The following is a 22,889-nucleotide window of genomic DNA, read 5'->3' as shown; positions in this document are numbered from 1 at the left end:
GAAGATTAGGATGAATTTGCAGTATTCAATTTATTCTTCAATCTAGTTTAGAAGATGCTATTTGAATTAATACCAATTCAACATCATTAACTGTTCATTTCCTTATCCAAAAAATCAAGCCAACTGTGCAATTTATGAGCATAAATCAACCTCATAAATTGTGGACATAGTTACATTCTGAGAAAGTGTACAAGAACAAAATATTTGGTATAATCTTTCAGAAAGCAGCAGTATTTATGACTAAAAAATCCTTTTTTTTAATGATCCGAGCATGAAGACTCTATCCCATGACTTCATGGAACACTGAGCTAAATCAGTCTTCATATTATGACTGAAGATTCTAGAATGATATTTTTGTAGTTCATTCAGCAACTCCATGTACTATAAAGTAAAAAAGGGAAAAGAAAATGATTAAGTTATAAACAAAAATAGAAGATATATGAAATAGAGAAAGAAAAAAAAAACTCCACCATTTTGAGCTTCCGCAGCTCTTTACGGGCAACTCTTCCTCTCCAGGCACATTGTGTTGCAATTGCAGATTTCTTTAACATTGTATACTTCAATCTAGCCAAGTGCTTCTGACAATGTTTCTGAAGAAGCAAAGTGAAAGTCATTCAAACATGCAAAGCAAACACTACTTCAATGTGGCTTAATGGTTGAGTTGTTTTATACAATGTTTGTATTATTAGAAGTATCATTCGCGATAACTCTATAATACAAACTTTAACAATTAAAAAAAATACACTATAGGAACCCCATAGCTTCCAAATATTCAATAATCTTGAACTTCTAAAAAGTTGTAAGTATGTGGAAAAGAAGAAATTCTTTTTATTTACTCACTCTACCCTATAATTTACAACTAATGGATTTTTTTCTAACTGCGCATCTTAAGCCATTTTTTTTACTTTTCCATTTAAATCAAGTTAATCTTATCTATAATCTAGATACCCTTTTTTCCACTATAAGTCATCTAATACTTTGTTTTGAGAAAACGGTTAATACCATTTCATTAAAAATCTCAAAAGTGGGTGGGTCAAGAATAAAACAGAAAGGGCAGCATATAATAATTCCCTAAATAGGAGCAGCAAAAGTATATTATCAGAATGCATAATCACTTCAGGGAAGCAATAAAATAAACTTGACATATGGTTACCTGAATAATTGTTGCTGCTTTTGTTTGCCTTCGGAGTAAGAGTTCATTACGTGCAGCCATTCCACACATACCAACCTGAATAGAAACAGCAGAACTGCAGAGTTTTTGGTAAGCTTTTCTTGCAACATGCATGCGTAAATTTTTCTGAATTATCACAGAAGAAACTTCTCTTCTCATGTCACTGTATGTTTGTCGAGCAAGTTCTCCTGAAACCAGCAGTGAGAAAAAAAAATTAGCCAAGGGGTCATACAAATAAAAGTATCACCAGGCAGAAATTTCTATCCATCCAATGAATTCAATACCTCTGCAGACAGACTGAATACAAATTGCAGATAAAGACAGAGCCATGTATCTCTTCCTCGCCATATATGAAAGAACTTTTCGCTGAATAATGCTGGCTGATTTTCCCAAAACATCAGTTCTTCGGGCATCTAAATCTGCCATTTGTCCAGCCCTAAGGAAAACCTTAGTTTTACCAATCTGCAAATACAAAAGAAATTCATCCAACAAATTACCATTCTCTCTAGAACAGGTTTTCAAGGCCCAGCAAACTGTACAATATGCAACACTAGTCAATATCACTTTGAGTCATCTAAGAAGCATAAGAAAGGCTCCTTATACGAAAACCCAAAACATCACAATTCAGAGGGAAAAAGAAATAAAGATGATGTGAATTTTTTTGGGCAATATATACCTGATAACCTTGAAGTCCCACCTTCTCCAAGATCTTTTTGCATGCAGCAATTTCATCAGGACTATAATTAGTTCACATAGAAGTCAAGTTCAAATAAATCAAAGATTCTTCAAATAAAATCAAAAACCAAATATTCAGGCATATTGCTCATACTACCTTCCATCCAGAGCTTCAGGGGCAAGCATGCTAAAACGGTCTACAAACTCAAGGAATGTTCTTCTTGTAGGATATCCGGCACAACTAATCCTAATGGCCTCCATGACACCCTAAGAGACAATAAACATAATGTTAAGTTGCTTCAGCTCCAAGGACAAAGAATGTAAGGTAGACCATTTATTTATGGATACCAAGCATACTAAGATGCATCTTACCCCACACCTAAGTTGTTGCAACACATTTTGATTCTCAAAAATAGATGGCTTGAGAAGGTTATTAGGCTTTACACATCGAATATAGTGAGGCTCTGTTGAACTCAAGGTTTCGAGCAGTGCCATCAATTGTTGCTGCAAAAGGTCACCATGTATATAAAGATATTGCAGAAAAGATGCAGATAATTTGTTTGCATATAGTAGGGGGAGGGTGAAAAAACCTTGAAGCTTGCACCAATTGAGGAAAACTTTGATTGCTTAGAAGTATCTGCTGAAGGTGGGAATAAACCAGCCACAAAGTGACATTGAGAAGCACATAGAAGATCTTGATGTTCAGCTATCACAAAATCTTTGTTCTTGTCAAGGAAAAGCTCAGTTTGGTACGTGACCTGTAGTAGGGCACTAGAACTCATTAATGGTGGTGATAAATGTTCCTGTCCTATCATGCTGAGAAATAAATAGGAGGCATCACATATCACTTTTAAGTCACAATTTACAAACTAAATAACCTCTATATCCCATTTTGAATCAGCATATGGAATAACTTATGCCATAATCAACAATTTGATAGTAAATAATGGAAACAACTTTTGCTTGCTCATCCAAATACAAAAGCACAAGAACAGGAGACTTACATCACCAGCATAATGGCAAATGGTGAAATCAGTACGTGATAGCTTCGGTTTACTGAAGCGTTTATTGTTTTTATATGTCTGATACATCTTTTGAGCAAATGTTTCATGCGTTGATCTGGGGAACATACTACAAGACGATAGGATATTCAATCATAGTTTTTCACTATATTTATAGCCATTAACAGCTAAACAGTTATTAACCTATATGGACATATTGTCTTCACAGTACAACTTACCAAGCTTCGTCTAAGAGAGCTATTATGCCACCGGGTTTCTGGTATTCAAGAGAATAACATCAATGAGACAAGATTACACAATCAACAACTATGTTTATTTAAAAGATAATTTGGAAAATCTTCTTTTTTTTTTCATTTTGGCAAAAGGTGTAATGTTCTTCAAAGTGAGAAAACAGTTGGTAAGTTAATCAACACATGATATTATCCTGCTACATCACTATTGCAATAAATTTGGGAGGACACTACTAACCTTTTCAATGAGATCCAGAACATCTTGATTATCAATGAACTCAATGTAGCTCCAGTTAATTTTTTCCTTTGTATACTCTTCTTGTTCCATCTTGAAAACATGCTATATGAACAACGTAATAGTTTAACAAAAATATTAGAACACCTGCTGCAGCCTGCAATGAATAGACACAAAGAAACTGACTTCCAAGCCAACCTGATTGAAATGTTGCTGAAGTTTTTCATTTGTTAAATTAATACAGAATTGTTCAAAACTGCAAACAGTTAGAGCAATTTATCAGATAGACATGAAAAGAGTGAGAAACTAAAAATAATCTTTTAGATAAAAACTAAGCACTTCTCAAGTACTAACAATGATTTTCACACTTTTTTATCCATCAATGTATTTTTCTTTCAATATTGGGGGGGAAATAAAAAATCAGATATAGGTCACCGTCTGTCATCATTTTCATTACTCATTATAACCACAGCGTACCAGTAAAGCACCTGTTTGTCTTGAAACTCTCGAATCCATAAATGTCGAGTACTCCAATGAGGAACTTTGAGTTCGGATCTTGACCAATTGAACTATTAATCTTATTGACGAGCCTATTGAAAAGAAAATAAAAAAAAAACAGAAGAGAGGAGAGGGGACAAATCAAGAAAAAAATCATTAATTGAGTGATAGTGTTGTGAGTAAGCAATTCATAACGAAACAATGAAGAAAGTTAAGATGCTTACCAGTCGAATAATCTTGAGTATATAACTTTTGCCAATGCATCTCTACTGACAACTGCCGATTGAGGATCTAGCCATTTTGTGATAGTTTCATCACGAGTTACGATCTCACGTTTGCAAAGCGAATCCTCTAATGCCTTTGGATCACACCTGAAAAAAAGATATACACCTCATAACTCTGTTTATCTTTTATAACTCTGAGAATAATATAGCTCTTTGTTTGTCAGTTTGCAGGTGCCAATTTATATATTTACATTAACAGCTCAGCAGCCGTCTCGAGATGGAACTGAGATTTGTCATCCTTAGGACAAGAGGAGTCCATTTCTTTTCCTTTTGCAAAATCAATGTTCCCAAGATGAAGGATTGAAGCCACAACTCGGAAAATCCCATCCTGAAAAATGCACACAGAAATAGCATCTTATATGTAAGTAACCTATTAAGTATCATGAAGCAGAGTTTAATAGAAAATGAAAGACGGTGAGCGAATACTTCGATCTTATTGCAATCAAACCTTTGTAGAGTCTTTCCATTTTCTTCTAAAGTAACTTGACCACAACTCATGATCATCTTTTGATTAATTAATAAAATTTGACCTTTTATTTAGACAAGAAGGGCAGATGAGCATACCTGCTCCTCAGAACTTATTCCAACAATATCCATAGCTCTTCTAGTGGCAAAATATTCTTCAGAATCGTCCACCCCATCTAACTCGTAACAATTTGATTGATTTAAATAATGGAACATCCTCGGGTTCCCCACTTTGAACCTTTTAATGTCCTGAAATGGTGCATCGTTGTGAAATTTCAGTAGGGTATGCATGACCAAACAAGCAGAATAAAACAATTTAGCTATGAGAATAATATGAACCAAAAATTATTAGTGTGACAACAAATGAGGATGGTAGTCAACATACACTGGGAATTTCGATAAGAAAGCTATTTTGATTACTTTAACATTTGTTTCAATAGAATAGCATTTTTTGATAACCTTCTTCAACAACATATATCTTACCCACCACCAAACTCATCGACGAGAGCAAGAAACCCCATGCTACTGCGAACTTATATTTTCCTGTTAACTGTCTCCATTATTGTTAAATTATTTTCATAAATTTTATCATAAATATGAGGGTTAGGCCTTTGAAGCACGGCAGCAAGTTGGAATAAGCTGTGTAACAACAAATTATAACCTACCTATGGCATATGTGTGGCATTAGTAGTTACAATATATAACCGCAAGTTGGTAGGAAAAATAAGGAATGTCGGTGTTCATATGGGAGGATGCAACTGGCGGAAGATCAAACAAATCATTTGAAACATTAAGTTCCCCTCTCAAGGTTCTTCTTCATTCTCTCTACTTCCTTACTCAGATTTCATATTTTTCTTCTAATTCATTTCTGATAATTGTAGATGATCACCACAATTTCATCTTCACTCTGTTCTCATTCTATTGTTCGTTTGTTGTCACTGCAATGACTGGCATTTTGGGATTCAAAAACGCCCATCTTCCTACTAAGTACTTGGGTTTTCCCTTTGGAGCCAAGACTAGTTGTAAGGACATCTGGAACCCTATCATTGAGAAAATGGAGGCTAGATTGGCTCTTTGGAAGAGCAAACTTCTCTCTAAGGACGGTAGACTTGTTCTCGGGAAAAACTCTCTTGCCACAGTTTCCACTTTAACTATGTCCCTCTTCTCTATCCCAGTCTCTATGACGAACAAAACTGAATCCAAAATCCCTTCTAGGATTTATTTTTTTGCGTGGGAAGCAATCCACAAGGGTGTTTTAACTACTGTCAAACTTAAAAGGAAGGGGATGCATTTGGCCAGTAGGTGTTGTCTCTTAAAGAAGAACGAGGAAATTATCGATCACATTCTTCTCCATTGCGCCCTTGCCATAGACATGTGGGTAATTCTGCCGAACATTCTCGACATTTATTGGGACGTGTCGCTTACCGTCGCTGACTTCTGGGTAAAATGGATAAGGTGGGGAACAGCAATAACACCAGTGACGATTGGAAGCCTATACCCCTCGTCACGTGGTGGACAATTTGGAAAGAAATGAATAGAAGAACATTTCAAAAGAAAAGTTTTATGCTCCATGCGTTTGCTTCTATTCGAGAAAGGGGATTTGTACGGATTGAGAAATTTTTTATCTTATTGCCATTTAGCCTTCTTTCTCTCCTTATGTTCTTTTGTTTTTGTCACTCTTCTCCCTTCCATATCTTGCATTTTCTTTTAAATGAAAAGTTGACATTTTACATAAAAAAAACAAAAAAAAAACTACAAGGTAATTTTGTATTGGGCATCTAGTTACTCTTATTATAATTTCACAGTACATCACTAGTGTCAGAGCATCGATCCTCCGACTATGGACAATTGGATTGAATCATTGTTGTTGATTGATTACGTATTGGTTGCTCCAAGAAACTGAACTCAGGTTATCGAAAATTATGGAATCGACCAGAGATTGAAGTTTACCGGAAGGAAAGTGAACAGGAATTACGTGCGGAGTCGTTCGGTATAGTTGGAAAAGAAATTAGCGCTGCGTTTGGAAGAAATCGAAACAGGATCGCGCGATAGTTTTTTTTTAAGTGGCGATAACACAATATCGACAATTGCGATCCAGGGCGTTGGCGATCCGACGAAATAATCTAAAGAAGAACCATCCCAATTTAGAACATCCAATATTGATTTCGTTCCGTTTCAGATGTGATTTCAAACATCGGACCGTGGAAATGGTGGAAACAAGGAGTGATGGCGAACTGAATGAAATTCGCAGCAAGAGGCAAAAATAGGATGAGAGATTGGATCTATGGGAATCCATGAATGGCTGCTATGAGCGACGTTATTGGGAGGTTGACAGGAGCCTTGTTAGTAACAGTCATGGGCCTCCAGAACAAGAAAATGGTGACAATCTTCATTCTGGGAAAAATGATCATAGGCGTGACGATGACGAGAATCGTCTGCGAAGAGGTGAGGCTAATCATTAGTTCATTACTAAGATGACGACGACTACAACTTTCAACAAAACGAGGATATTCATCATTGTGAAGATGACATGTCCTTCTCAGAAGAGAGGGAAATCAACACTCCTAGATTTGAGGCGATGTACTCTTTGGCTTTGAAAATGTACTTAAATAGATTTTGAAACTAGGTTTGGATCATGTCTAAGAATGATTTTAATATGGTACCAACAATGGATTTGTCGTTCACGATGAATAACCAAGTTAGCCGAAGGTCGCCAATGAAGGTTAAGAATTAACAATTTCATGTGAGTGTTTTGACTAGGGATGGACCACAAAAGCCATTGTGGATGAAGGCGAAAGGTTTTAGATGGTTTATAATGTATTTGTGGGAAAGAGAGCGTGTATACTTGGAGGGTTGACAAATTTTGCATTGGAAAGAACACACATTTAAGGAATAGGTTTGAGAATAACTTAGCAAGATAGGTAAAATTTGGGAGTCCAAATGTCGGTGAAAATGATTTCGGCCATATCATTGGATGAAAATAAATAACAACTAGCTAGGGTTTTGTACTCAGTCGAAGAGCTGTGAATTATGTAAAGTCCTAATCGCAATCTGACACTGCGAATAGTCTGTCTCATATCACGAAATCCACAATGTTGTGAAAAACTCAACACTTGCCAATTTAATCAAGAGTTAGTTTACCGATAGATGATAAAATGCAATTCAACGTGTGGGAGCATAAAAGACATTTTTCAAACTTAGATTTGGTGTTATCATAGTTGAACCAACACATATGATTTTGCATTGCTCCATTTCGCAAGATAGATATTAGAGTCGTATCATCATGGGACATAGTTATGGAGTAGCAATATGTCTCCCGCCATATGATTTGATACTCTTGAATCAATAATCCAATGTCTGAGTTGTCTGTTAAAATTTTTCCTTAAATACCTTTGTTTCGAGTTGAATAACCCGAGAAATTTAAGTGGGCAGAAGCAGAAAAGATACTGGCCTTATATTGGATAGCATTAATAGAATTTGCCAAGTATTCTCAAGGTAAAGCATAGTCTCTTGTGAACTTTTTTCATACTTATTAATAACTAGAAAAATGACTAACCTCTGGTGGTGCAGAGCACAGCATGTAAAAACAGTGATAGTTTCTCTCCGGATCAGACACTTGACAAACGCGTGATCTTTCAAGCAAGTAAGTTCTAACAGCAGCTCCAGAAATTTTTACATTCTGATCAAATTGGATCTCCACAAACTTCCCGAAACGACTACGGAAGTCATATAATGTCAACAAACAACAAAGACTTTTTTTAAATATTTCATAACAGGACACCAAAAAGATTATCATAATTCCAATAATCACCTTGAGTTGTTATTTCTTAATGTCTTTGCATTACCAAAAGCTTCTAAAACTGGATTGGACTGAAAAGAAAAAGCAGAAGCAGAAGAGTCTTATAATGGGTATAATATAAACAAGACTTCTTGAGTAGCTTTAAACAGACAAACCATTGTATTCTTACCTCCAGGACTTTCTGCTCAACGGTCCTCCCTTCAGCTTTTGCCCTCCCACCCATATGCGCAAGATAACGCATAAGCAATTTTGTGCTTTCTGTTTTACCTGCGCCACTCTCACCACTAACCAAAATTGATTGACTTATACCTTCATTGATCATTTGCCTGTATTCACATGGCCAAGTATTTAGTGTGTAGTAAATATTTATGAACAGATTTAGTCTTGACAAGAATAATTAATCGTGATTTACCTGTATGCTACATCAGCAACAGCAAATGGATGGGGGCTCAGTTCACCCAAAGCAGCCCCTTTGTATTGGGCCATCATATGGCTATCATATAGATGGGGTAGCTTCCTAAAGGGGTTTACAGCAATCAATATGTTACCTGTGTAAGTCTGAGGCAACATAAAGTTTATTAGAGCTGATCTCTTGAATATTCTTGTAATATAGGCCCCGCTAAATTGATGCAAGATTCATCTTGAAAATTCAATAAAATGGTTTATAAATCTTTAGATTACATTAATGAGAGAATTACAATTTGAGAACGAAGAAAATATAAGAGTTCTTAGCAAGCTAAAAAGAATTAATGGAGAAAGTTATAATCCTAACGGTTAAGGAGAGTACAATGAGAAAGAAAAGAGAGAAACTATAATCAGAATTTTCAAACTAAATCATTTTCCTAAACTCCACTTAATAACTAATATTCTACTTATATACTCTATTAATAACCGCCACTTTATTCCTGCCATTTATCCTAACGTGTAGGGTTACTAACCGCATACTTCAACCATACCATTAGATTTCCCAACCGTCCACTTCCGTCATAGGGCATTAGCCCTAATCCTTTCCGCTTATATCAGCTTTTTCAATGAGTGAACTTGAGGAATTTCAAAATACAAACTCCAAGTGTTCTTCTGCAGGACCATGCATGAATTGACTCAATGTTGTTATTGCAAAATAATATCAGGTCAAGTTTGTGACAACTAGATTAACTGACTAATTAACCCAACATTCCAGTGTGTTTCAGCAGATCTTGGATATACTTTCTTTGAGTACCAACAATTTCTTCATTGTTCTTTGCAATTTCCATACCTAAAAAGTATTTCAAGCTTTCTACATCTTTAAGTTCAAACTCTTGAACCAGATTCTTCATTTTTTGGATCTCATCTGGAAGGCTTCTTGTAATCACAATATCATCTACATAGACAATTAGTATAACCATTTTCCATCAACTTTTTCTTTCATAAATAGAGTGTGATTAGAAAGTCTTGTATCCACATTTGAGCATGGATGTAGCAAATTCCAACCAAGCTTGTGGAGATTGTTTTTAATCGATATAAGGCTTTCTGCAATTTGCATACCTTCCCTAATTTATATTCAAAACCTGGTGGAGAATCCATGTACACTTATTCTTCCAGGTCTCTATGTAGAAGGCATTTTTAACGTCGTGAAGGGCCAGCATTATTAGTTGCAATGGATAGTAATAGTCTCACAGTATTAAGTTGTGCAAATGTCTCTTGGTAATCAATACCAAAAGCTTTGGTGAATTCCTTAGGTACAAGTCTAGCTTGATTTCTCCATTTGTCCTGTATTAAATACTAAATAATCATTTTCACCTCATTGGTTTCTTACCGTTAGGGAGATCAACTATTGTCCATGGCTTGTTCGATTTCATATGGAAGCGCTTTGTGTTGAAGCGGGGGCATGGCTGTGGGTGTCATGCTAGTTCTCCTTAATTAAAAAAAAAAAAAAAACTATTGTCCATGGCTTGTGCTGTTCTAGTACCTCTACTTCCTCAAGTACAACATTTTTTCATCCCTCATGTGAGAGTCTCACTTACATCTTTGGAATATAAGCATTGTCAATAGTAGTAATACAAGTCTTGTAGTGAGGAGACAAAGTATGATATTTCATAAAGTTCCCTGAAGGGTGCTTGGTACATTCTCTTACTACCTTTCTCAATGTAGTTGCTCATAGTAGTTAGTGACAGTTGCTGTGTTTTTTACTTGTCTAAGAGGATCTAGACTAGGGTTGTCATCATGGAAATGTTTAGTGTCTAGTTCTGGGTCTTTGTTCCTCCTAGAGTAGTCACAAAGCGTAGTGGGGTTTGTACTAGGATTTTTATGACCTGGATTGGAAGTTGATGGAATAATTTGAGGAATTTCAGAACTGGAATTTGGTGAAATGGTTCAAGGATTTTCTGGAATGGGATTTGGTTAAGTATGAGAGGGTATAGGATCTAGTAAATCAAGTGTAGAGAGGCCCCAAACTAAGATTCATGTTGACTTTCTCCCTATCTCAATCCTTGAGAAGCCCCAAAGAAGAAGGATTCATGTTCAAAAAAGTGACATCCATTGAATGGTATATCATTTTAGTTAGTGGACACTAGGATTTTACCGCTTTAATTGGGTGAGTATCCTATGCATACAAACTTAATAGCTCTAGGGTCAAGTTTGAAAATGCTTGGTGAGTGGTTGTAGACAAAGATAGAGCAACCAAACACTTAGGAGACAGAAACTTGGTGTGAGGGAAAACTTGGAACAGAGTATTGAAAAGTGTTTAAATTTTAGGACTTTTGAAGGTAGACTATTTAATAGGTAAACTGTAGTTAGAATTGCATCTCTCCATAATGATTTTGGCACATGAGTGGTGAACATGAGGGTTGTGACAACTTCAAGAAGATGACTATTTTTCTTTTCAACAACCCATTATGTTGGGGAGTAAGTATTCAAGAACTGGTATGAACTATCCCATGGAAAGTTAGGACTCAAGGTGGGAGAATTCTCTGGCATTATTGGTTTTCAAAATCTGGATTGGGTCTTGAATTGGGTTTGAACTAGTAAATGATTTTTCTTTTATATGTTGGACACTTCATATTTTTCTTTCAGTAGATAAACCCATGTAATGCGAGTATGGTCATTGAGACAGACCATCTAGCTCCTGAAGGAGTTAAGACTCTCGAAAGTCCGAACACATCACTACAAATAAGACAGAAAGGATACACAGGCAGATAAGATGCATTCGAGTTCTAGCATGTTTATCTAATTCACACACTTCGCAATGGAAGAAATTGTGATCTTTATTATGAACAGGAAATAGTTTGGCTAAATATAAAAAAACTAGGATCACCAAGTCGATAACGCCAAGTTAAAATGTTAGTACTAGAGTTGCCAAAACTAGGATGGATTTCATAGTTAAATATGTATAAACCACACACTAGATTAGCACTGTCAATCTTCCTCCTCGCATCCATCTCCTAAAAGACACACGACAGGTTATTGAACTTATCCACACATTTGTAATATGTACATAGTCTTCTAACTGATAGAATTGCATGCTAATTTTTCAACCGAAAGAACTATTTCGAGGGTAATTTCTTTAGAAGCCTTGGCTGATCCTTCTCCTAACATAATAGCTCATGTTCCATCAGCAACTGTAACACATGAATTATTTGAAGTGTGATAGTTGTGTAAGAGGTTAGGGTTACCCGTCGTATGGTCAAAAGCTCTTGAGTCAATAATCCAGCAACTGTTTTGGCCTTGGACATAAAACGAATCAGTAGACATTATCATTTGACGGGTACCCGTCATTATGGTCAAAAACAACTGTTTTGTTGACCTGGTAAGAATTTTTTTTTCTTCGTTCAACTACTTTCTTGTATATTGATGCATCATTTGCATGCTTCCATACAGAGTCAATAATGTTAAGTCGATGCTAGAGTCGATTCAGCTTGTGGTAGAAAGTGACAGTATGTCTCCATGCCTTAACTCATGTTGGTTGCTTCAATCTGGACACTTCTGTTGTGTTATCAGATTTGGAATGGATCTATTTGACAGCATCCCATATTGCTTTAGCAGTTCCATATATTAGAAAATCCTCTCCTATCTCAGTGGTGATAGAATTGACTAACCACGACATAACAGCGGGGTTATCTATTTTCCGCACCATGTTGGTAGGGTCTCTCTTAGCAAAGATCTTCGTCTCTACCAGCAGGTATTCGTCCTTTCTCTTTCCAGACACGACCATCTGTATCGACTAGGACCATTGTAGGTAGTTTTTCCCATTAAGCTTGTAGCTAATGGTAGGATTTTGGATGAATCCATAATGGATCGAGAGGAGAAAGATGAACATATTTCAGATGCTAAATTTTGAGAATTCTCCCTAGGTCTGACTATGTTCTTTGTAGGCAAAGAATTAGGGTTATATGGAATTAGGGTTTCTTCTCATAATTAAGGCTCTGATACCATGCAAACATTATGAGGAAAAAAAGTGTTATATTTATTGTGGACATAATATCCTTTATATATAATAAATTCAAAAAAAGTGTTATATTTATTGTGGACATAATATCCTTTATATACAATAATTACAAAAAAAAGTGTTATATTTATTGTGGACATAATACCCTTTATATACAATAATTACACGATATCAATGCCTATAATAATGAAATCTGTTAGATAGGATATTATTCTAAAATCAAAATTTTAGGTAGAATATTTTTAGGATAATTATCTATTAATTTATAGAGAATTATTAATTAGATAAGTATCCTTTTAGATTCAAATAGACAGTCAATTCTATTCCTTAATTATAGTATAGAATAACGTATAACATATACCAATTGAAGCAACACAAATTACACTACAACTTGGATCATCATCCAAAAAAATCTTATACCAAACGAAAAATCAGCTTCAATTTAAACTTTGCCATTTTTGAATGAGATCATGATTGTGACACATATTGTGACAAAATACTAGTTTGGAAATAGGCTCAATACAATAACCAAATGCTTACATATATTTCATTGATGTCATATCTAGATTTTAGATTCTGTAGAAGCCCTGGTTCATGCAAATATGCCAACGTTGTCATATCATCCACTCCACATGGTGGTGCTTCAGCATCTTTGGGATAGGCAGTGGAAGCCTTAACCATAACCTGATTTTTTTTTTTACAAGAAATGCATGTAAGCATTTGAAAGGATAAATATGCAGTTAGGCAAAGAAATGGAAAAAAAAAGACAAGAAAGAATATTTATTTATTTTCCTTTAATATAAATAGCACATAGAGAGGATATGTAAACTCTAGATTCTCATTGGCAGATGTTCATTTGAAAACATACCGTCTTCCCCGAAGTGCAAAGAACTTTAACAACATCTCCACAGACCTCCACAACTTCTCCATCTGTCCAAGCTACTTCAGGATCCTCTATCCAAACTAGAGATCCAACACCTAAACTTACAGACCCAGCCTGCAAAATGGTGTGCCATGATCAAAGTATCTTTAGTTAGGCAAGTAATGCTGAACTGGACCATCTACAAGAGGTAATAACTATATTCCAAGAGAGCATAAGATGAAAAAATAAAAATAAAACCTAAAGGAAGAAAAAGGGTGAAGCAAAAAAAAGGCAAGAACCACTCAGATACCCTTTTCCAATTAGTTTCTTGCATACTAGAAAAAAATATTGAAAGAGGAGTTCCTTTTAAACTCTTCAGTTTTAGATCAGTTTTAGAAACTATCTGCACATTCAATGAGTTGAATTGATAATTCTATGATACGAAATTAAGACCAACAAAACACAAGCAAATCAAAGGGAAACTTCTCTTCCTCCAAGTTGGAGAATAAGAATAAATGAAGTTTCCCTAGAAATAGATGGACTCGGTCTCACACGTTCAAGGTATTTAACATTAGTGTTGAGAATATTATAAATAATTAGAGGATATTTGAATTAATTGATAATCTCCTAAGTCGTGTTAAGTTATTGGGAAGGTAAGTATCTCATGATTATAGGAATGAAGAGTGATCCTAGGAAATTCAAAAAAAAAACTAGAGAGGAGATGATATTAAAGAAAAAGGAAAAAAGAACATAGATCAATAAGGGAGAGAGCCTAGACATCAACTATTTCCTACATGAGAGTTATTCTTTCTCTCGGTATCTATTTATGACTTGGCATAGCGGTTGCCAAGTAAGTTACATTGGCCAGTTGTGTCCTTTAGGTAGTTGTTTAGTTATTTAACTAGATATATTCTCTATTACATTGTACTTAACACGTGTTCTTGTATACCCACTTGATCCACTCGTAACATACTACCTCATCGAATAAGAAACCCACTCTCATTCAAATTTCGCATAGTATCAAATCTCTGTGAGTCATCAAAAAATACTTGACCTCCACTGGAAAAAAGCTCCTCTCAACCCGGTTAAGGGAGATCCATCCTACGAAGAATGGAAAATCAATAATCATACGATTATGTCATGGTTGATCAATGACCAATGGAATAGGAGAAATTGTCTCCTGTATGGGACCGCAAAGGAAAATAGGGATCCAACCCTAACAAGCACATTCTAAATTAGATAATACAGCTACATGTTTTCAAGTAAAAGCAACTTTGCATGATCTGAGACACTAAGACCTATATGTGATTAAGTATTTCTCTGTTCCAAATGATATAAAGCTCCAAAGTCCATCCGAGGATTGAGGAAGATATCAAAGATTGGTTGGCCAACTTATCTGTCTCTCACACACTAGGCCAGATATTTGTTTTTTTGTAAGTTTAGTTAGTCAGTTTATGCATAACCTAATTGAAGAACGTATGGAGACAGTTTATAGAATCCTTAGATATCTCAGATTCTCACTGAAAAAGGTTTGATGTTCAAAAAGGGTAATAGCAAGATAACTTATATTAATTAAAAAATCAATATCTACATTTAGCTGTTATGTATATGATAATCTAGCCACATGGAGAAGCAAGATACATGCAGTGCAGAATCAGAATTAAGAGCCTAGGCTCAAAGTATATGAGAAGGATTGTAGAAACCAAGACTACATATCATATTCTGTGACAGCCAATCACCTATTAGTATGGTGAGAAATCTAGTTCACTACATAACAAAGCATGTGGATATTTAGAGGAATTTTGTTATGAAAAAACATTAAAAAAAAAAATGAAACTATCTCAGTTTAATGCAGATGTTCTAATAAACTACCAATAGTAAGATTAATTACAAGTTGTGCATATACAATCTCAACCTATCTTGATGGGAGTGTTGATAATTTTCGAATTAATTAGAGATATTCAAATTATTTAGATTGATAAGTATCTCTTAAGTCATGTCCTGATTATTAAGAAGATAGTTAGTTATCTCTAGTAAGTTGGGAAGTATATATACTTTGATAAATCCCATGATTATAGGAATAAAGAGTCATGTACATTTGGTATTTAAAGGGTAAAGTTAAATGTTTTGTTATGCCTAGCTTGATATCTAAATCAACCAAGATCAAACAATGGGAGCATGTTATCAAATCAAGAAGAAGATGATTATAAGTAAACCAGACCAGACGCCAATGAGAACTACATTTGAGAGATGGAAAAGAAAAAAGTTACCATTGTGGGATAAACCAACTAGATCGGAAGCCTAGGCTTCCAGTTACTTCAAGAATCAAATGGGTCTTCTTCTTTATGCAAAAAAACACAACCAATTACCAAGCAATCAAACTTGGTCTATGCCTTTACCCTTCTATGCTTCAGTTCTTCTTCTACCTCGTTCAATAACAATAAGATATCAACTTCTTCTGTACCCACAATTTCTCCATTCTCAGGAAAAGAAAAAGAAAAAGAAAAGAGTAGAATGCACAAAGCTGGATAATGAGCTTAAGCACTTTATCTTTCACTGGGTCGCCGAGAAGGGGCAAAAAGAGAAGATTGAGCCACGCTTTGTTCTTGTTTTTATCTGCGTTTATCTTCTTTCTTCCTTCTTCAGTTCTTCCTTCTTCAGTTCTTCCTTCCTTGAACCTTTGTTATTATGTGCGTAGTAATAATCTGATTTTAATTAATTAACCAGAATAATTAACGCTAATTACGTAATTACCAAGAATATTATTAACCCTAAATTTACTATTGGACTGAAAGAACGAGTCTTGTTCCGACTTTCAGACCGACCACGACCACGTTGTAATAACTTCGATTATTTCAAGAGTGATAACGTAAGAGAGAGAGAGACATTTTTATGATAAGGAATAATATAAAAATAATATAAATAGGAATAATGCATAGTTTCTTCCGTAATCTTGATTTTATTTTTATTGTCTAATTAAGTAGCTAACAAGATTTTTAATATTATAATTCCATTCTAAGTTATTATGCTTTTAGAAAAAATTGAATTCATGATTCTTAATCTCTTAGTTAAAAAAGTTTCAATTGAGATACCTTAATAAGGTTGTGATTTTATAAATTTTAATACTAACTTAAAAGATTTTTTAACATAATAAAAGAAATTTTGTTAATTATTTTACAACATATTAAAAGAAATTTTGTTTAATTATTTTAAAGCCTTGTTGGGTATAGATTCTTAGATCATCTCCATTCTCAACAGTTCAGATCTTCTGCTACCGATTGCCGTGTTCCCCTGTGGCGCACCAATCAGATTGCAGCATTATTAATTTAATAATAAATCAATCTGGGCAGGAGACGGAGGGAGGGAGAATCCGGAATCCGGGTTTAGGCCCGGGTTCACACAAGACGCCGTTAACGGAAGCGCCCGTTAACGCCAGGAAATAATATAATATTCAGATAATACCCAGATAAGATATCTTCGCTCTGATCTACACGCCCGTTGCCATGACCCTCATGTAAACCCCGCATACCCACCCATGAGAAGAACGCCTGCCGTTCATGAAAATACACTTACACGTCCATGTAAAGACCGAATTGACAGTCATATTATATTTACGTTTTTTAAATATTAATTTAATTTATTAAATAACACAGGCAGCGATATAATATTCGCTTCAAGTAATTCAATCTTTTATTTTCTTGGATTTTTTTTTTATTTTTTTTATTTCATTTTTTTTGCCTCGAGACTCTCTGGAGCGAAGATATATTTGCTTCAATTCATTCTAATAAAAACCTCATGTAAAACCCACCTACCCACCCATGAGAAGACCGCTTGACTACCATGTAAAGACACTTACCCGTCTATGTGAAGACCAAAATTACATGGATTTTATATTTCCGTTTATTAAATATTAATTCAATTAATTGAAGATGACATGCAGCAACCGAACAAATCTTCGCCTCAATTACCGGCTAGGTTTTTTTTCATATTTTTTTTTTATTTTTATTTTTTTGCCTGGAGACTCTCTGGAGCGAAGATATATTTGCTTCAATTCATTCTAATAAAAACCTCATGTAAAACCCCCCTACCCACCCATGAGAAGACCGCTTGACTACCATGTAAAGACACTTACCCGTTTATGTGAAGACCAAAATTACATGGATTTTATATTTCCGTTTATTAAATATTAATTCAATTAATTGAAGATGACATGCAGCAACCGAACAAATCTTCGCCTCAATTACCGGCTAGTTTTTTTTTCCTATTTTTTTTTTATTTCTTTTTTTTTGCCTGGAGACTCTCTGGAGCGAAGATATATTTGCTTCAATTAATTCATTACTTTTTTTTCTTTATTTCAATTTTTTCGCTGGAAAAGAACATTTGTTCGCCTAGACCATGTTCCATGTAAAATGGATTGAATAGTCGCTTCTCGAGAGAACACTTATTCGCCCCTAGTCCCTGTGTCATGTTACATGGAATGAATAGTCGCTTTTCGAAAGAAGACATGTTCGCCCCGGTTACATGAATATATATACCCCCTAATATGATTATTTTATTATCATTTCCGCCCGATTCATCTCTATCTCTTCCTGCCTCCTTTTCACGGCGATTCGTAACCGGCTCCCCGTCGACCGAACCTGAATCCACATCTTCACGACTCCACAATGGTACGTATTCCTGACTAGTAGCTTTTAATATTTAGGATTATGGAACTACTACACTAGATTCTGTTATGTGATGTTGTTGTCTCTTTAATCTTTTGGAAACCCTACTCTCAAAATGTTACCTTGACTGTAAATCAATGTTATTTAGGAAAACTTACCTAGTGTTGTGTTTTGTGATATTATTTCCCTGAAACCCTAGTACATACTCACAAAGACCGTTTTTTTTTTCATGCACGTGCAGGCTGCCTCAGCATCCGTCCAAAACTTTGGCAAAGATTGGATTTTATGCCCAAATCAATTAACAAGTGAAGAGATAGTACTCTTCGTTACATTTCTCCCTTTTTTTTCCATATTGTTTAAGTTTTCATCCTATTTAACTGAAATATTTATGATTGTTCTTAAACAGCACTTGATGCAACAATATGCTAACACATGTGGTGCCACGGTGTCAATGAGGTGGCGAGACGATGTTACCCACGTCATAGCATCCACCGATTCTAATGGTGGATGCGGTCGCACTATCAAAGTATTGAAGGGCATATTGAACGGGAGTTGGGTCCTTACCATTGATTGTGAGACTCTGTTATTCTTAACCCTTTACTGTTAACTCAATATTCATTTTCACATATATGAAACTAAAAACACATATTGCTTTTATACAGGGATAAAATCATCAATCAGATTTAACTGTTACGTGGACGAGGAACCATACGAGGTGCAGCGAGATAATCATGGGACTGTGGGCGGTCCAAGAGCTGGCAGAATGCGTTATTTGAACAATGTAAGTTTTGTCTTATTCCCTCCTCCATATGATATTCAATTGTCCATCATTACTAATAATGTATTGTATTTTCTTTCAGCTGCCCAAACTCTTCGACAGTTACACCTTCATATTTGCAGGGGAATTCATCCCGGCTTACAAACTTGATCTTATGGGGTTTGTAATTGCTGGAGGAGGTACAACTAAAGAAATGGAGAATCCATTTGTCGAGCCCGAAGACGACAAAACTATAGTTGTATACGACAAGTCTAGGCACGATGTTAATGAACTTGTTTGGGTATTTGAGGCAGAGAATCCTCTGAAGACATATTTGGATGTGTTTGGTGTTCCTCACACAAGCTTGCTAGAATCCATTGCTGCTTGTGATTTGCAGCCTTTGTTTTTGTAATAGACATGTGTTGGTTTAATTTTTTACTTAATATTTGAATATTTTGCATTCTTGAAAATTCAATGTCATATTTGATTTCAGAATTATGTTTTTTGTTCTTCGAATTGTTTTTTTTTTAAACATCAGCCTTATATTTAACTAAATCTTGAAACATTAACAAATACTGTATAAATTGAAGTATAAATTTGATAAATAATTAATATTTTTTAAAACTACTGTCAAAATAATATTTGTGAAACAATTGTCAAAACAATAATGTGAAGAAATCTTCGCTTACTGATTGATTGATTGATTTATTAATTTAATTTCATAATAATTTTTGTCATTTAATTATTAAAATGAAATAATTTTTTTAACAAGTCACCTCACCGCCACCTAACACCTGCCACCTTTTCATTAAATGCTGCATGCAGCAAGCCATGCTGCTAAGCTAGACAACTTTGTACTCTTCTCTCTCTCTACTGTACGACCATTTCTTCGCCGGAGTTATACTACATTGTCTACCATCGACCTCTCCTTCGCCGGAGACTTCATTATAATATCAATCCGTCTTCCTAAATTATAAAATGGTATGTTTTTGAATGTCATCTATACCTCCTTTACTTTTCTTCCCAACCTTTTCTATGTTTTTTGAATCATCGACATGAAATGTTCTGTTCTTTTTGATTATCAGGAAGGAATACGTCTCAGCGAGAATGATATGGACGAGAATGATATTATTGATTTAAGGTAACATTTTTTAACTTCTCCAATTTTTGTAGTGCACATGTAAGCGAAGATCTCTTCACTACTATATTATGAGATAATATCTTATGAAGCGAAACTATATTCGCCTAATATTACAATCTTCATACTGTTGAAGTGAAGCATTCTTCGCTTATATTGTTTTCATTTTCCAATAATCTACAAACCTTTATTTTCCACTTGTTCAAACTGAACAGCGAATCTGCTACTTGTCGTCGTCAATTGAATTTCGATGGAAACGGCCAACCTTTGGAGGACATCGAATCCAACTTCATTCCACTTTTAGGTAGAGAATTTGAGAGTGAAGAAGAAGGCTACGTATTCTACTTAGCATACGCTAAACTAATAGGATTTGGTATAAGGCGCAGTTCAAAACACGTAGACAAGGAGGGTAAAATACTGGATAGAGTTTTTTGTTGTAGTGCACAGGGTGAACGGGGAAAGGACAAACGTGATGTCTATGTGAAACGTAGACGTTCTGTGACTCGGTTCTGTTGTGAAGCGAAATTGAGGATAAAGCGTGCAGACAATGGAAAGTTCCAAGTGGTAAATTTTATTAGTGATCATAGTCATCCTCTTGCAAGTCCAAAGAAAACTCACCTGTATAGATGCCATAGGAATATTTCTGCAGTTGCAGGCTTACATATCGAGATGGCCACTAACGTGGGAATTCCTCCTAAGTCATCACATGCTCTAATGTCTAAACAAATCGGTGGAAGGGAGAATCTAGGTTTTCTTCCTGAGGATTACAAAAATTACCTGCGCACGAAAAGAACCAGAGAGTGTAATTTTGGGGAAACAGGGGGTGTATTAGAGTATTTGCAGAACAAACAATCCAATGATCCTGGTTTTTATAATGCTTTTCAACTTGATGCGGACGATTTGATAACGAATATTTTTTGGTGTGATTCCAACATGCGGTCCGATTATTCATACTTCGGAGACGTGGTCAGTTTTGACACCACATACAAGAAGAATAATGAAGGTCGTCCAGTTGCGCTTTTTGTAGGTGTCAATCATCACAAACAATCAATTCTTTTTGGAGCAGCTCTATTATACGATGAAACTGCGATGACTTTTGATTGGTTGTTTGAGACTTTCACCAAAGCTATGCATGGGAAAAAACCAAAAACCATTCTTACAGATCAAGACGCTGCCATGGCTAAGGCCTTGGCGTCTCAATGGCCCGAAACAAATCATCGTCTCTGTATTTGGCACATATTTCAAAATGCAGCCATACATCTTAGCTCGGTGTTCCATAATTTCAGAGATTTTTCTAAGGATTTTTCTTCGTGTATATATGATTTTGAAGAAGAGATAGAGTTTGTTGAAGCTTGGAATCAAATGTTGACAAACTACGGGCTTGAAAACAACGATTGGTTGAAACGCATGTTTAGCATCAGGCGAAAGTGGGCATTAGTGTATGGACGACAAATGTTTTGTGCTGATATGACGACAACACAGAGAAGTGAGAGTATGAACAGTATGTTGAAAAGGTACTGCTCCTACAAACACAAGTTTTTAGAATTTTTCAAACACTTTGAAAGACTACTTGATGAAAGAAGATATGATGTGTTGAAGGCTGATTTCAAATCAATTACCAGCCAACCAAGTCTTAACTATCCAGTTTTGATCTTAAAGGATGCCTGCAAAGTTTACACCCCAGAGGTCTTTAAGTGCTTTGAACAACAATGGTTTATGTCGCATGATTGTGGTGTTGAAATGTTAGAGGATGTTGACACACACAGAAAATACAAGGTAACACCCCACACTAGGAGATGCTCTCATACAGTTATAGTTCATAAGAATGACGATAAGAATATCGAGTGTAGCTGCTGTAAATTTGAATTTGGAGGGATTTTGTGTGCTCACATCCTAAAGATTTTCACAACGATTGACGTGTTGAAGATTCCTCCGGCGTTGATATTGAAGAGGTGGACAAGAACAGCCAAAGATGGAATATTTGGAACTGATCCAATCGTGGACAGTACTAATGTTGATCCGAGTGAGCTTCATAACATAAGATACAGAGATTTGTGTGGGTTGTCCATGCATTTATTTAACAAGGCAGCCGAAAGAGATGACACTTACAATCATGTCAAAGAAATCATGCTGAGCCAGTGCACGTTTGTGGATAAAAAATTGCAGGAGAGTATAAATATGCAAACTCCACCAACCGGTTTATCACGTTCGTCCGAGGGTGCCCCTGTTCAAGCAAAAGGAATGAAAACTAAGAAGCCAACAAAGTCGGGTAAGAGAAGGAAAGGTGGACTGGAGAAGAACTCAAGAAAACGAAAATCAACAAGAATAACTAGTGAATCACATATTCCGGTATGAAATTGCTGACTTACCCTTCTTTACTAATAATTGTGTTATTAATATTCATATAATAACATACTTTTAAATAAATTTGATATTCCTTTCCAGCCATCAAGTGCAATGCCAACGACAACTCCTCAGTTCTCAACTCCTCAACAATGGGACGAAAGTTTCAGCATGGACGCCAATACTCCGTTCACTGTTCTTTTGTCATCTCAACTATCGAATTCCAGTTTCATGTGAAATCTGATATGTATATAGTATTGTATGTACGTTGGATTTGAAACAAAGAATAAGGTCGAATGTATGCATGCGAAGTTTTATGAAAT

At 35.4% G+C, this 22,889-nt stretch overlaps 1 protein-coding gene across 1 annotated transcript in view; it reads right to left on the bottom strand.

Moving 5' to 3' along the window:
- Positions 1-16,315, bottom strand: part of LOC124939944 (myosin-6-like) — a 24,146-nt gene extending 7,831 nt beyond the window's left edge. The window contains exons 1-22 of the mRNA XM_047480408.1: positions 15,935-16,315; positions 13,671-13,799; positions 13,343-13,486; positions 8,792-8,937; positions 8,549-8,705; positions 8,392-8,450; positions 8,137-8,296; positions 4,680-4,829; positions 4,307-4,443; positions 4,056-4,202; positions 3,822-3,923; positions 3,532-3,589; positions 3,337-3,438; positions 3,087-3,124; positions 2,851-2,977; positions 2,437-2,604; positions 2,219-2,350; positions 2,004-2,113; positions 1,848-1,908; positions 1,456-1,633; positions 1,154-1,359; positions 471-590 (exon numbers count right to left, since the gene is read on the bottom strand). Coding sequence (XP_047336364.1) covers positions 471-590; positions 1,154-1,359; positions 1,456-1,633; positions 1,848-1,908; positions 2,004-2,113; positions 2,219-2,350; positions 2,437-2,604; positions 2,851-2,977; positions 3,087-3,124; positions 3,337-3,438; positions 3,532-3,589; positions 3,822-3,923; positions 4,056-4,202; positions 4,307-4,443; positions 4,680-4,829; positions 8,137-8,296; positions 8,392-8,450; positions 8,549-8,705; positions 8,792-8,937; positions 13,343-13,486; positions 13,671-13,799; positions 15,935-15,937 — 2,634 coding nt within the window. The 5' untranslated portion in view covers positions 15,938-16,315. The remainder of the gene's footprint in view (positions 1-470; positions 591-1,153; positions 1,360-1,455; positions 1,634-1,847; positions 1,909-2,003; positions 2,114-2,218; positions 2,351-2,436; positions 2,605-2,850; positions 2,978-3,086; positions 3,125-3,336; positions 3,439-3,531; positions 3,590-3,821; positions 3,924-4,055; positions 4,203-4,306; positions 4,444-4,679; positions 4,830-8,136; positions 8,297-8,391; positions 8,451-8,548; positions 8,706-8,791; positions 8,938-13,342; positions 13,487-13,670; positions 13,800-15,934) is intronic.
- Positions 16,316-22,889: the final 6,574 nt, after the last annotated feature.

The sequence above is a fragment of the Impatiens glandulifera genome, chromosome 5, assembly GCF_907164915.1.
Source record: "Impatiens glandulifera chromosome 5, dImpGla2.1, whole genome shotgun sequence".
Lineage (NCBI taxonomy): Eukaryota > Viridiplantae > Streptophyta > Magnoliopsida > Ericales > Balsaminaceae > Impatiens > Impatiens glandulifera.
This window is presented reverse-complemented; position numbering and strand designations above follow the sequence as displayed.